Raw genomic sequence first — 14460 nt, 5'->3', positions numbered from 1 at the left:
CTGGTGTTGCCAGTGTAGGTGTCAGGGGACAGGGACGGAGGAGGGGACAGTGTGACCGTGGATGACAGTTTGTCATCCAAAGCTGGGGATGCCATGCTCAGGAACGTGGAGTAGATCTTCTGAGCAGAGGGGAGTGTGCACTAGCGGGTGTATATATGCCCCCCAAACACACACATGTATTTACTGCCTTTATTCTTTGCTGAAATATTGCTGCATTGCTGCTTGTGGGTGTAGGATAGTGTCTGTTAGAGTTGTTCAGGGAAGAAAATCGTAGGATCAGAGAGTCATGATTAAATAAGCTGACATATGAGAAAGCCAGAAGCTAGCGATTTACAGTTTTTCACTAATTCCTCCTGTATTTTGTGCATCACAAAATGCCTTATGGAAGATGTCCTGGGCCTGCCCTTTCTAATTGCAAAGCCCTGTCTGACTGAACCGTCCTCACAGTGGGGCTTGTGTCTGGAACTCTCCTGGACACATTGAAGCCACTGCCCCCAGGGGAGAGTCAGACCATCGGGTACATTGTGCATTTCCTGGGGTCGCTTCATTAGACATTTATAAGAGGAGAGGATTCAAACTCTGTTTGAGAAAAGAAAAAAATAGACTTCTCATACTTTCTCTTGCAGTTTCTTCACTGTTATCTGGCCAGATGGAAGGAGAGAGATCAAAAATGCCTTTAATTTACAGCATGAATATCTGAATGTACAAAATGAGAAAACTAGAGGTTTCTAGTCCTGCCAGGGAAAAACCCAAATGGCCTTTAAATGGTGTAGAAGTCAGGCCTTTTTGGACCTGCTCACACTCTTTGCTTGTCTGATGAGCAAGACTGTCTCAGGCTGTGATCATCATACCGTCTTCCTGGTGGAAGTGCTTTGAGCCCCTTCTCTTGGGTGGACTGGGGGCTTCCTAGGTCTGTTTTTTGCATCTCATCTTCCCATGTGTATTATTGCGTCCATAGGGCAGGACTTTCTTCAGACTCCGTGTGTGGAAGGGGCTTTGTGTTTCTGGAAGAGAAAATGGAAGGCGGGCATCCAGCGAGAGAGGGAAGGACATTAGTCTGTGTTGGAAATCGTCCTCCAGCCAAAGCTGGTGGGGCATCCAGACATGGGATTGTTTCTACAGAACATTCCTGTCGTGGCTACCTTACATCTCATGAATGCCACTTGTCCACTGGGGAGGTGGGGCACCCCTTTTCCTTCTGCCCTCCCTAGTCAGGGGCTGCTTTCTGTTGGTGGGCTGGACTTCTCCTTGGGGTGCCCCCTCACCAGGCCCCTTGTGACATTGGTGATTGTGGCTCAGACTCCACACTGCCTGCCCACAGAGGCACATGCAAGATGTTGCACCCACAAGAGGAGTAGTGACTCTGAGCAGACAGAGAGACAGACACTGCCCAAGGCACAAGACCACCCTCTGCTTGCTTAGACACGTCTGGATGTTAGCCATCAAGGCCCATTTCCCAACCACAGGCACCACATACAACCAGAGTCATGTCAGGAGGGGAGGGCTGTCCAGGTGGCTCGGACGACCTGTCAGGATTCCCCACCCCAGAGGAAGGCCCCGCAGGCCAGCACCCATTGGCCCTGGGGGAATGATTCTCGGCTGAATTGTACCATAGAGCCAACAGCAGAAGCATCAGAGGATCTAACTTTATGGATACCCGTGCAAGCGAACACATTAAATACAGTAAGTCACCATAGGGTCTCACGTCATGAAGAGTGCTCCCGTGGGCTCTTTGCAGCCCATGAGCTTGGCTAGGCCCAGCTGTCCTAGCATAAGTGGTGGGCATGCGCTCCCTGGCTTTCCACAGAGAACATCCTTCATTTAAACTGTAAAGAAAAGAAAAATCTTTCAACGAGAGGAAAGAGAAGACCATGCAAAGTAAAGCCATTTGTACCAGTGAGGTGGGAGGCATTTGGTGTGCAGCTCTGGAGGTCCGGCCCGCTCTCATCACAAAGTCATGATTTCTGACCCCTGCACTGTGAAAAAGGAAGCAATTCACCTTTCTTGCCCAGCTCTCCCCAGCTAAGTGCTCTACATGGGCGAGCTGCCCTCCTGGGTCTCGTATGGATGGGGGAAAGTGGGCATCATCCCACATTCGCGATGAGCTAGCTGTTCCCGAGTCTGTGTCTAGGCCACCATGCTAAGTGAAGGGAAGAAGGTGGAGGACATTCGTACCTAGATCCTGTTAGCTCCCAAAGTAATTTCGTTGCCTCCCACAGTTAGCAGTTCACGTGAAACATCCCACATTTTTATTAAACATTATTTGAAGCTCTGATAGGAAGCCCAAAAGTCCACAGCCTGGGTGTTCAAAACAAGCTTGACTTCCCCTCTCATGGACTTCTTTTTCTGCTCTTCTTCTTACAAACTTGAGCACAATTTGGATGAGTGTTTCCTGGGCCAGAAGGAGCTTTAGGACCCACGGTTATGTGGAGGGGAGCTGCTGGCTGGAGCAGGATTTTATGGACTCCGTTCAGTTTGTCTGTGGCAGCTGACGAGTGGTTCCCAACAAAGGCTTTCACTGACTCAGCTCTGAACATGACTCATAAATCTCCTTTTCCCCTCTTGCTGATTTTTATAGACATCTATTGTCCACACCCTGACCACACACTGTCACCCATCGGAATCTCTAGTTGACTCAGGTTTACACTTTATAAAGGGCCCTCTGAAAGGAGTCTTAAGTGATTGGAACCTAAGTGCCAAAGGTTGCAAGAATAATATTTCATGTTAGGGTGACCCTAAACATCCAGATATCTAGATGATTCTTATTTTGGAAGTTCTTTGCTGGCCACACGATGTCATTGTGAATTTATTCACTAACTAAGTTTCTTTCTCTCTCCATTCCTTCATTGCTATGTCACTGTTTCCCTGAATAATGAATCATCAGACTGTTGCATGGGGGACTCATGATGGTACCAGGCAGATAAAACCTCGGTGTTGACCGTGGAGAGGCTTGTGGTATAATTTTCATGTGTTCATGGAAGCTCGCTGAGGTCGGGGCAGGGGTGGGGTCTCATCTGGGTTGTTTCTGGGAACTGGGCTCAGTGAGGCCTCCGGCAAGGCTCGGGAAGCACGACTACCTGGGGGGATTGCCAGAGTGGCTGGGGTTAAGGATAGACGTGTCCACCTTGCATTTCCCAGGTCGAGGGATGTGCCAGAATGTAGCGAGCATTTCTCAGTTGGAGGGGAATTGGGATTGCAGGAGCAGGCAGTGCTCAGGTTTCCACTGCCCATTTCCTTTAGAAAAGCTATTTTTTCCCCCAGAAAATGAATCATTGCAACCAAAACAACATTCCCTGGAGAGGAAGAATTAAAATGTGGAAGTTATTTTCTAGCCTCCCCCAGAGGACAAAGGGAGACGAGTGAGCATTGCAGTTCATCAGTGACTGTTTTTCAAAGTATTTTTATTTCTTAAATATAATGAGAAAAAATCATTATCAAGTTCCCACGTGGAAGACAAAGATGTTAATCCAAAACGACATGAGGTCCCCTCATCAGGGGCTGACTGGGAGGACAGAAGGCACCCTCCCTATCTACAGTAAATAAACTGCAGTCAGTGGAGGAGATGCATGTGCTTGGTATTGCCCCTTTTGATTTCAACCCATTCTTGCGTTTAATATTTTTTCTTTTTAAGGAACTATATTTACCAGGTTTGGTTGGTATGGTGGGAAGGAATATTAGGATTTTCCAGCTAACTTGGGGTCTATAATTCAAACCATTTCTCAGCCAGTTGGAAAATGTCATGCTTTTATTTTGTAAAAATCATTGACCTTTTAACACAACAGGCTTTATAATAGTCAGCTGGAGGAAAATTCAAGGCGATACAGAATGACCCACTGGGCCTATAGTGGCTGTACAAAAAGTTAGAAATTAAAGACCCTGAAGAGTAAGGCTGAGCAGTGATTCTAGTGACTCTGTCTGGCCCCCAGCCTACTTTTGTAAATAAAGTTCTGAAGAGTAAGGCTGAGCAGTGATTCTAGTGACTCTGTCTGGCCCCCAGCCTACTTTTGTAAATAAAGTTTTATTGGAACACAGCCACACTCATTCATTTGCATACTGTCTATGGCTTCTTTTGCACTACAACAGCATAGCTGAGTAGTTGCAGCAGAGACCCGAGACCGTAAGGTCTGCATTTAAAGTATTTACTAGGTAGCCCTTTACAGAAAAGGATTGCCAACCAACCCCTGTGTTAGTAGAATAACATAATTTTCATTTATGTTGCATGTAGGCTTCTCTGAAGACCCAGAAATGAGCTGCCAGTCCCCAAGTATGTCCCTGTCCCCTGTATGATTCATTAGTCTCCTATCTCGCTGCTGACACACTATGGAACCCAGGACAGATGTGCCATGAGAAAATAGTTACTCTGCCATTTGCTGGTCCTTGCTCACCAGGGGCCAGAGTTCCAATCAGTTATATAGCAGTAAGTAGCTGTGAGAAAGAGTGCTCCAGAACTCTTAGGGTAGAAATTTCACCTGGGTAATGAAAATGTCACTTACAGAACTCACTTGTGTTCTTCAGTTCAATTAAAGGCAATAGCTATTTCTTGAGGACATCCTCAGTCATTCTGTGTTTGCTCCATTCCCTTCTCCCCCCACCCCAGCCTCATGACCTAGATTTCTGCTGGGTTGTCACTGGACACCATGGGCAGTCTGTGTGCATGTCTGTCTGTCTTTCCACCATGCCTGCTTACACACACACACACACACACACACACACACACAAAAACACATACACCTACACACACAGTTTTCAACACTGACTGGGAGACAGGAACAATAATCTCACTCTGCTCAAGGACATTTTATAGACTGAGGTACCAGTTCCTACTGCTAGCTTTTAACTTATTATCATTACCAATATCGTGCTTAATAGTAGCTAGAAATTTTTGAGGACTTATATGTGCCAGGGACTGTGCTGGGGGTTTCTCACTGATTCTCTCATTTTCTTCTTACAACCCCACAACCAAGGAGGCCCTGCTGTTGTCTCCACCTCACCAGAGGGGCACTAGGACCCTGGAAGCACACATACTTGCCCAAGGTCACAAAGAGCTACCGACAAAGCAGGGTTTCTGGCAACTCAGGGCCACCAGGGCCTTTTCCCCCTCCCAGAGGTGGATGCCAGACCCAGGAGCTCAGAGACCCAGTGTGCCCCACTAGCTCTGCCTCCTATTGCGGCAGGTGTGGCTCTCTGATAAATTCCTGGGGACTTCCTGAGTCCAGCCAGTGCTCACTGGCCTTGCTTGGTTAGATTCTCCAACTGGTCTGCTTCCTTCCTGGGCCCGAACCAACTTGCTTTATGCACCCCGTCCTGCTGGGTGGTCTCCACAACCCTGCTTGCTGGCAGCCACAGGTGGTCTCTGGAGGTGGAACAGGAGCACCCATCTGTGGGTACCTCTTGCTGCCAATATAGTCCTTCCTTTCTCTGGTCAGGAGCATCTCTAGGAAATGTTAGGTCTGTGTGACTCCATTCACTCTGCAGTGACCTTCCTGCTGTGCACAGAGTATGTTTATTGAAATTCAAGTGAAGATAAGAAGAAAGGATGATACTGGAGTTACCTGCCTTAGCAGGGGCTCAGGACCACCACAGTGGGAACATAAAGGTTAGGACAGTTATGCGAAGCAGGCATGGGATGGACAGGACTCACTTTGAGGCCTGTGCTGCAGGCATCATGCTGGCCCTTTATTGTATGCATGCGTGCAGAGATACTTCTCATTTATGGCTCATGAGCTCTCTGCCTGGTGGGTGTCAGCCTCACTTTAGGAGTAAGGGAAACAGAAACTCATGAAGTTTAAGGGACTTGCTCAAGGTCATAGAGCAAGTGGGCTGGAATTGAAATTTAAATCAGCCTGACCCTGAAGTCAGAGATCCACACATTCTCAGTAGGCTGGGGGTGAAATGCCTGAGTCAGCTCCAAGGAGACGCGGGGTGGGGGTGGGAGGCAAGGGGGGGCTCCGCCTGCAGTCCTCGTGTCCATGGTCAGGTCACTCAGCCCTTCTGGGTGGTGCCTCCTGATTTGTAAGGGGCAGTAACCAGAGGCAGCTCATTCCATCCATAGAACTGGATGGACATAACATGAGATTATAGTTTTTCAGAAGTTTGCTGTGGCTGAGGTTGGTGAGGGAGCCAGAGGCCCTTCCCGAAGAGTCCGATAGCGCTTTAGTTAATAGCTCCCGCACACATGACAGTTTTTGTCTTAATTTTTAGTCTTTAGGACATAGCTGTACCTTTAAATGTACTTCGTGAGTACTGTTACTCTGGATTACCCATGATCATTGAGAAATTTGTGGGAGTCAGTGTTAGGCAATCACATCAGAATTCAGATAGGGTTTGGCTCTGGCTCTGACCTTCCTTTCCTCCCTCTCTGCCTGTCTCGCCCTCCCTTCCTTCTCTCCTTCATTCCTCAGATACTTATTGAGCACTCCATGTGGGTAAGGAGCAGGTCCAGACATCATGGCATGTGTAAAGATGGGTGATGCCTGGTCCTTGCCGTCAAAAAAGATAACCTGATTTTTTTGAGTGTCTGCTGTGGGCCAGGCTTGTGCTGGGTACTGTCACATGTGTAAACTTAATTCTTTCCAGAATCACATCTGTCCTCTGAGGGAATTCTCTCGCACCCCTCGGATCTGAACCTCCAGTGTCCTCCCTTTCACTCAGAGCAAAAGCCAAACTTGGTCCAGTTTCCCTGGTGTGCATCCCTATGGCCCACTTCCCTCAAGTCGTGGTCAAATATGGTCTTATTAGCAAGGACTTGCATTGACTTCTGAAAGCTCCCAGAGCAAGACTCCAGCTCACTATAGCGCTCCCTAGACTCCCCTCCCCCACCTGAGTCTCCAGTATTTTTCTCCACAGCAGTTACAAGCAGGTGACGATATTTACTTATTTACTTGCTTGTGGCTTGCCCCCACTCTCCTGCCTGCCCCCCACCATCTAAGAGCCACAAGAGCAGGAACTTCGCAAGGTGCCCTGGCACTCAGGGAATGCCTGTGGAATAACCCACCCTCACACATGAACACCATGTTCCTGCTTCAGTGAACGCACTCCGTTACCTCTTCACAGAGAGATGCCATGTACATGGATCAGAGGCCTCGAGGTCGCTAAGATTCAGCTTTTCCCAAATTGTTCTCTAGATTCAACACACTCCCAATCAAGGTTGCAGCAGGCATTTTATAGAAATTGACAATGTAAATTCTAAAATCTGCAAGGAAATGCAGAGACTTAGAATAGCCAAGAATCTTAAATAAGAAGAACAAAATTGGAAAGCTCACACTACATTGCTACCAGAAGTCCCTGTAAAACCAGAGGAGTTAAGCTAGTGCAGAACTGGCATAAAGATAGACAAATACAGGATGCCACAGAGTCGGGAAACAGAAGAAGTTTCCCTACACAGAAGGTTCGCTGTCTTCAAATAATATGCTCAATATGTTTCCAGGTGAAGTGCCTCTAAGTTTAAAGCAATGGGTCCAATTGTCAATCTGATGAAAGTTCAATAAGTATGTCTCAAAGTCTAAAAACAGAGAAGATAGTATATTCGTTGTACTTCTTTGAGGTTCATAATTAGATCTACCACTTTAAATTTAGAGATTCTTCATCTGGAAAAGGGGTATCTGAAAGCTGAAGAAAAACACTGTATTCTATGTGTAAATGTAACTAACATGCAGTTTAAAAATAAGTTTATCGCTACCTCAGCTGGGTGATTAAGGCCAGAGCCACAGTGATACATGCTGTTAATACCCTTGACATGAAGTGATAAGAATGGCACTTTACCCCGGTGAATGTCCCCCTAAAAACCCACATGTCCAGTCTGACCATGAGAAAAAAACATCGGACAAACTCAAATTGAGGGACATTCTACAAATACTCCTCGAAATTGTCAAGGTCATCCAAAACAAGGAGAGTCTGAGAAACTAAGGAGGCATGATGACTAGGTGTAATGTGGTGTTCCAGATGAGATCTTGGGACAGAAAAGGGACATTAGGTAAAAACTAAGAAGATATTAATAAATTATGGACTTTGTTTAATAATAATGCATCAGTGATGGTTCATTAATTGTGCCAAATGTACCATACTAATATAAGGTGTTCATAATAGCAGGTACTGCGTACAGGATATAAAGGAACTCTGTATAATGCCTTTGTATTTTCTGTAAATGCAAAATAGTTCTAATGTTTATTTTTTGAGAGAGGGAGAGAGAGAACATGAGTGGGGGAGGCGAAGAGAGAGAGGGAGACACAGAATCGGAAGTAGGCTCCAGGCTCTGAGCTGCCAGCACAGAGCCCGATGCAGGGCTCCAATCCGTGAACCGTGAGATCATAACCTGAGCTGAAGTCAGATGCTCACCGACTGAGTCACCCAGGTGCCCCAAAATAGAGTTTATTTAAAAAAAAAATGTTTATCCTGTGTCTGCTACAGTGACTTGGTATATAAATGGACCTGAATAGAGATTCTGTTAATATATGTATAGGATCACACAAGACATTTGACAAAAATGCCAGTGCAATTCAATAGGTAAAGAAATGTCTTTTCAAGAAATCACCCTGGAGTTACTGAATGTCCAGATTGGAGGAAAAAATTAAAAGATGACCTTTGACTGCTTTTACCCCACACATAAAATTTAATTTGCAGTGGACTGTAGATCTAAATGTGAAAGCTAGGGGCGCCTGGGTGGCGCAGTCGGTTAAGCGTCCGACTTCAGCCAGGTCACGATCTCGCGGTCCGTGAGTTCGAGCCCCGCGTCAGGCTCTGGGCTGATGGCTCGGAGCCTGGAGCCTGTTTCCGATTCTGTGTCTCCCTCTCTCTCTGCCCCTCCCCCGTTCATGCTCTGTCTCTCTCTGTCCCCAAAATAAATAAACGTTGGAAAAAAAATTTTTTTTTTAAATAAAAAAAAAATGTGAAAGCTAAAATGATAAAGCTTCTAGAAGAAAACAGGATAATTCTTCATGACACTGAGGTGACAAAGATTTCTGAGGACACAAAAATCACTAACCTTGAAATTAAAAAGTTATAAATTGGACTTCATCAAATTTAAAAACTGTTCACCAAAAGATGCCGTCAAGAAAGTGAAAAAAGGCCAGCCACAGACTGGGAGATGTTCACAAATTGATCTCTAGATCTGGCAAAGTAGTGTATGCAGAAGAGAGAAACGTATAAATCAGTACAAGGAAGACAAAAAGAAGCCCAATTTTTAAGAAGAAAGAAAAGAAAAAGGAAATGGGCAAAAAACTTGAACCGACACCTCACAAAAGAAGCTATCCGTGGTCAAAAAGCACATGAAAAGATACTCAGTATCATCAATCATGAGGGAAATGCAAATTCAAATCCCAGTGAGATCCCACAACACACCCACTAGAATGACCAAATGTAAGAAACCAGTACCAAGTGTTGGCAAGAACGTGGAGCTGCTGGAACTCTCATATGTTCCTGGTGCAAATGTAAAATTGTACAGTACTATGGAAAACAGTTGGCAGTTTTTAATAAACTAAGCATATGGCTACCATATGATACAGCACTTACACTCCTAGGCATAAACACCCAAGAGAATGAGCACTTATTTCCACCAAAAGACGTGGGTATAACTTACACTGGTGACCCGTAGGGAAGGCAGTATCTGCCAACCTTCTCCACTTATAAAGTTACCATTTTCCTTTATAATTAATAAATATATTGAGGGAAATACTTTTTTTAAAGTTTATTTTGAGAGAGTGAGAGAGAGAGCATAAGTGGGGGAGGGGCAAAGGGAGAGAGAGAACCCAATAGGCCCTTCACTGTCAGCATGGAGCCTGATGTGGGGCTTGAACCCACAAACCATGAGATTGTGACCTGAGCTGAAACTAAGAGTCAGATGCTTAACTGACTGAGCCACCCAGACAACCCTTGAGGGAGATGCTTTAAACTATGCAGATATCCTGAGTCTTTTCAAACTTTTGCTTGTTAACTTAAGCATCCATCAGTGGATCTTGCCTGCAACAATTATTACTATGGGGTACTGATGGTGATTTTCTATTTCCATATTCTTTCTACATTTATAAATTGGAATTCTTCTGTAAGGGAGATCTGTCCCCCTGCCCCTGTTTCTTTCTTTCTTTGTAGCAGTATAGACGCCTGAATAGTTTCTTCTGTGGGTTACGATCTATCGTTACTGATTTTGTGGCTTAAATAGTTACAAGACACTTCTCTGCCAGGCTCTCCTTCCTCAGCCTCTCATCATTATTGTATTATTATTTCTTGAGTGTTATTATTTCTACATGTAGATGCCTATACTTCAAATTTGGACAGTTGTAAAAGGTTTTTAAAAGACTCCAAATAGTTTGTGTTCCAGAAAAATCCAGACATATCCAGAACTGAAAGAGCTCCTCAGACATGAACATTAGTGGCATGCTGGGTGTCCTTCCTGTTCCCCTTCACACCTCTCCACCCTTCACTCTGCACTGGGGGCTTCCCCACGTGGATGATATCATGGCCTCCCTGCCTCAGCCTTCTGGGTGGTATAGCTAATAAGAGACACAAACAGGCGATGAGATGGGTGGAGAGTGAAGTGAGGTATTCCCTTGACTCCCCTCTGAAAAGGTTTCTTCATGCTGGCTGCATCCTTCCACCAAATGCTGCCTCCCCTATATGACACACTCCTTCCAGGTTTGGCAAACTATTTGCCTCTGGTCCCTTCACCCTCAGAGCTGGTAACAGCTCATCTGATACCAACCCTAGGTAACCATACCATCCCTCTTGGTTCCCCTAGACCCCACCCACAGCTTGGTAATGAAGTCCTGTTTCCTGTTGGGATTCTGGCTAATAAATCTCATAAACGTCTAACATACTTAGAATATATATTTGTTGAGAGTAAAGATTCTATAGCTTCCCTCCCTTGTTCACTCTTGGGGCTAATCACAACAATAGTTATTTTCTCAGCTCCAGACAGACTCTCCTCTGCCTTCACTTAAGCTCATTTTCTCTTTCCTGGCTCTGTGCGGTCGTAAAAAAACAAAACAAACTGCTCAAAATCCTTTTCATTGGAAACTCTTTATGCAACTGGGAAGAGTAGTCGTCACCTCTTAAACTTCTCTACTCTTCCTTTACTTGCCTTTGACCCTCCCCCTTTTCTTGTGTGCCTTTGGACCCTGTCTAGCTTCTGCACATCATGAAGTAAAAGAATGGCTCAAAAACATGAGGCAGGAGGAACATAGCCCTGTTCATAGCAGCACTACTCATAACAGTCAACAGGTGGAAGCCACCCAGTGTCCGTGGATGGATGACTGGATGAACAAAAGGTGGTATAAACACACAATAGAATATTATTCAGCCCTAAAAAGGAAGGAATGGGAGCACCTGGGTGGCTCAGTCGGTTAAGCAACCTACTTCAGCTCAGGTCATAATCTCATGGTCAGTGAGTTCAAGCCCCGTGTCAGGCTCTGTGCTGACAGCTCAAGGCTGGAGCCTGCTTCAGATTCTGTGTCTCCCTCTCTCTCTGCCCCTCCCCCACTTGCACGCACATGCTCTCTCTCTCAAAAATAAATAAACATTAAAAAAATTGATTTAAAAAAAAAGAAAGGAATGGAGGAATGGTGGTTGCCAGGATCTGGGGAGAGAGGGAATGGGGAGTTAGTGTTTAATGGACACAGGGTTGCAATTTTACAAGATGCAAAGACTTTCTGGAGATGGTGGTGATGGCTGCACAGCAATATGAATGCACTTAATCCCACTGAACTATACACGTAAGAGTGATCAATTTTATGTCATGTGTATTTAATTTAAAAAAAAACCTGGGGAGGGCATGGGACACAATGGGCTCAGTGACAAGACAGTGAGGACTTGAGTGTGGGGCTCTTGTGGCAGGTGCTACTGAGGAACTTGGCTTAGGGGCCCTGTCTCACCAGGTACAGTTGAGCAGAGTGGCACAGACAGGGGACAGATGACAGGAATCAGTCAAGGCAACAGGAGGGATGGGGAAGAAGAGGAAGGAGGTATAGGTCATCACAGCTTCATGGATTCAGGAAATGTTTAAGGACAAACAAATATAAAACAGAGAAGATGTGGTCAATAAAGAATAGCTATTAGTCACTCCTAAATGTTTCATTTATGACTAAGCAATCCCAGTAATCCAAACAGGATTCCGGAACCTCAGGAAAACAGTGTGAAGCCCACATCCCTCCTGAGAATGTGCTGTGTCCAGGGGCACCTGGTGAAGGGCTTGGCTTGGCTGGGTCCTTGCTCGTGACCTGGATGCATGGGCAGCCAGCACTTTCTTCAGAGCAGGGACCTGGGGTAGTGCATCACTAAATGAGTTGATGCCGCATTTTTCACATCTTAAAACTTTGAACAGATTCCATCTGGGAGACATTAAGCACATGCCTGTTTGCAGATGTGTTAACCCCATTTTAATTACGATACAAGCCTTAACTGCCGAATGGCGTGTCTTGCAAGTCTATCACCAAAATATGCCTTTCCGTTTACTGAATGGGGCATGTGTGTAAACAAGGGCTGTAGCTAGAATTCCTCCTCCTCTTCCAGCTCACACCCATCCCTGTGCACTTGTCAGACCCAGGTCACAAAACCAAATTATCTTAGAAATATTCATTTGCCCCAGGAAAAGGTTATCTAAAACTTTAAGTTTCGAGAGTGTTAGTGCATTTGCAAAGGGTTGGTTTTGGAGTTCTGACTTCAGACCCTCTTACAACAGAAGCGTGTGGGCAGTGGCGATTCAGCTTCCCTGGGGTCCACACCCGTATCTCAGCCACTCTGCCCTCTATGCTACCGCATAATTCTCCTACAGTTCTCCCTGCAGGCTGTGGCCTCATGGACACCCTGAGAGTGTTTCTGCTCTGAGGGCTGGCTGGAGGGGGTTCCCCACACAGGTGGGACCCTGGGAAACATGTGAATGAAATAAAGAGTCTGAGCATGCCTGCATGTGACAGAGGGACCCAGATCTGTGGGGCAGCAAGAAATCCAGCCAGCTGCCTAGGAGAGTACAGGTTCTGGGCGGTGAGCTAGTCTCTGATGACTTTGGGCTACAAGAACATTCCTGGATTGTTACTTAATTTTTCACATCTGTGTGCCTTGACTGTCTAGGGAAGTGTAAATGCCTGGAAGGACTACAGATTATAGTCCTTTGGGGCCCCAATTTCTTCCCAGCTGCATGTAAGAGGGCTCTGTGTATTTGAATGACCAGATAGATAAATGCTGTTCTTTACAATGTCATGGGCACCTTGCAGGTTTAAGGTTTGAGATAAACAGATACTTCCTTGAGCCGGGTGTAGACAACAGTTGTCAAAGTGCAGTCTGGGGGACCCCTGGTGGGTCCGGAAGGTCAAAACAGCTTTCCTAATACAAACACATTATTTGCCTTTTTGACGCTCATGAATATACACTGAACCTTTCTAGAAGCTCCTTGAAAGCTATGACTGCATGGCTCTGACACCTAGAATGAGTGCTTGGGGATTTAAGATTTTTCAATTTGAACCCACATGCATATACAAGAGCTCTTTGGATCCTCAGTCATTTTTGAGAGTGTAAAGGGTTTTGCTGGAACCAAAAAGTTTGAGAACCTCTGGGCTAAGACTTGTGGGTTAGATCAGAGCAAAACAACGACCCCAGGAAAGACCTAGAAGAAAGGTCTAGAAGCAGACAGTAATCGTCTGTTCTTTTTTGCAGGAAAAACTGCGTAGAAAATCTAATGGATGAAGATGAGAAAGACAGGGCAAAGAGGTAAGAAGGAGCATCTTCCCTGCCTTGGTCTGTTCCGTGCCATCTACGAGGCTCAAACATGCTTGTCCTCTTCCAGCATAGATGAGCTATCCTGTGCATGTCCTATGCAGCGGGACAGGCCACTAGGGACATGTTCTTGGTACCCACTCTCCTTGAAATATTGTAGTGCTCTACTAAAAAAATGTAGACCAGCTCCCCCAATTTTGTTCCTTATCCTGAAATTCCTCATTGTCTGGGACTTGCCAGGTAGCTTATATTTTCCACATGTTCATGTCTTAACCTTGGTGACTTGGGTCTCCTTTGAGAGGCCGCTGGCTCTTGCTTTTCCAGCACAGACACTGCTTAGCAAGGCAGCATGACCGGAGAGCCAGGCAGACCTGAGTTCAAATCCCTGCTCCGCTGTGGGGAGTTGCCTGGCTTTGGACAATAATAGTAATAATCATTCCCAGATGTTGACCACGTAGTAATCATCCTCATGTGCTACGTGCTTCCATATACCCTATCTCAGTTTTCTCACCTGCACCTGGAGATATCGTAGCCACCTTGCACTGCTGTGGGATTGGCCAGAAATCCTAGTTCATTTGCTGGCATGTCAGAGCTCTTATAACCCTATTCTTGCTTATTCCTTCACTGGGCATTGATTGACTACCTACTGTGGGTAAAGTGGAGTCATAAAGCTGATATTTTGAAGGTAAAGACCTGTCAAATGTTACCAACATCGCACAGTTTGCCCCCGTGGGCAGTTACTATGTCAGGCTTCAGGGAAAT

The 14460-nt window shown here is 45.7% G+C and overlaps 1 protein-coding gene across 5 annotated transcripts in view; it reads left to right on the top strand.

Annotated features, from left to right (window-relative positions):
* NPAS2 (neuronal PAS domain protein 2) overlaps positions 1–14460 on the top strand; it is a 160321-nt gene that overhangs the window by 61804 nt on the left and 84057 nt on the right. For all 5 annotated transcript variants that reach the window (XM_043603143.1, XM_043603142.1, XM_043603141.1 and 2 more), the window contains exon 2: positions 13639–13692. In XM_043603143.1, coding sequence (XP_043459078.1) covers positions 13661–13692 — 32 coding nt within the window. In that variant the 5' untranslated portion in view covers positions 13639–13660. The remainder of the gene's footprint in view (positions 1–13638; positions 13693–14460) is intronic.

Source organism: Prionailurus bengalensis, chromosome A3 (genome assembly GCF_016509475.1).
Source record: "Prionailurus bengalensis isolate Pbe53 chromosome A3, Fcat_Pben_1.1_paternal_pri, whole genome shotgun sequence".
NCBI lineage: Eukaryota > Metazoa > Chordata > Mammalia > Carnivora > Felidae > Prionailurus > Prionailurus bengalensis.
The sequence above is the reverse complement of the archived record's forward strand: the minus strand, read 5'-3'. Positions and strand labels throughout refer to the sequence as shown.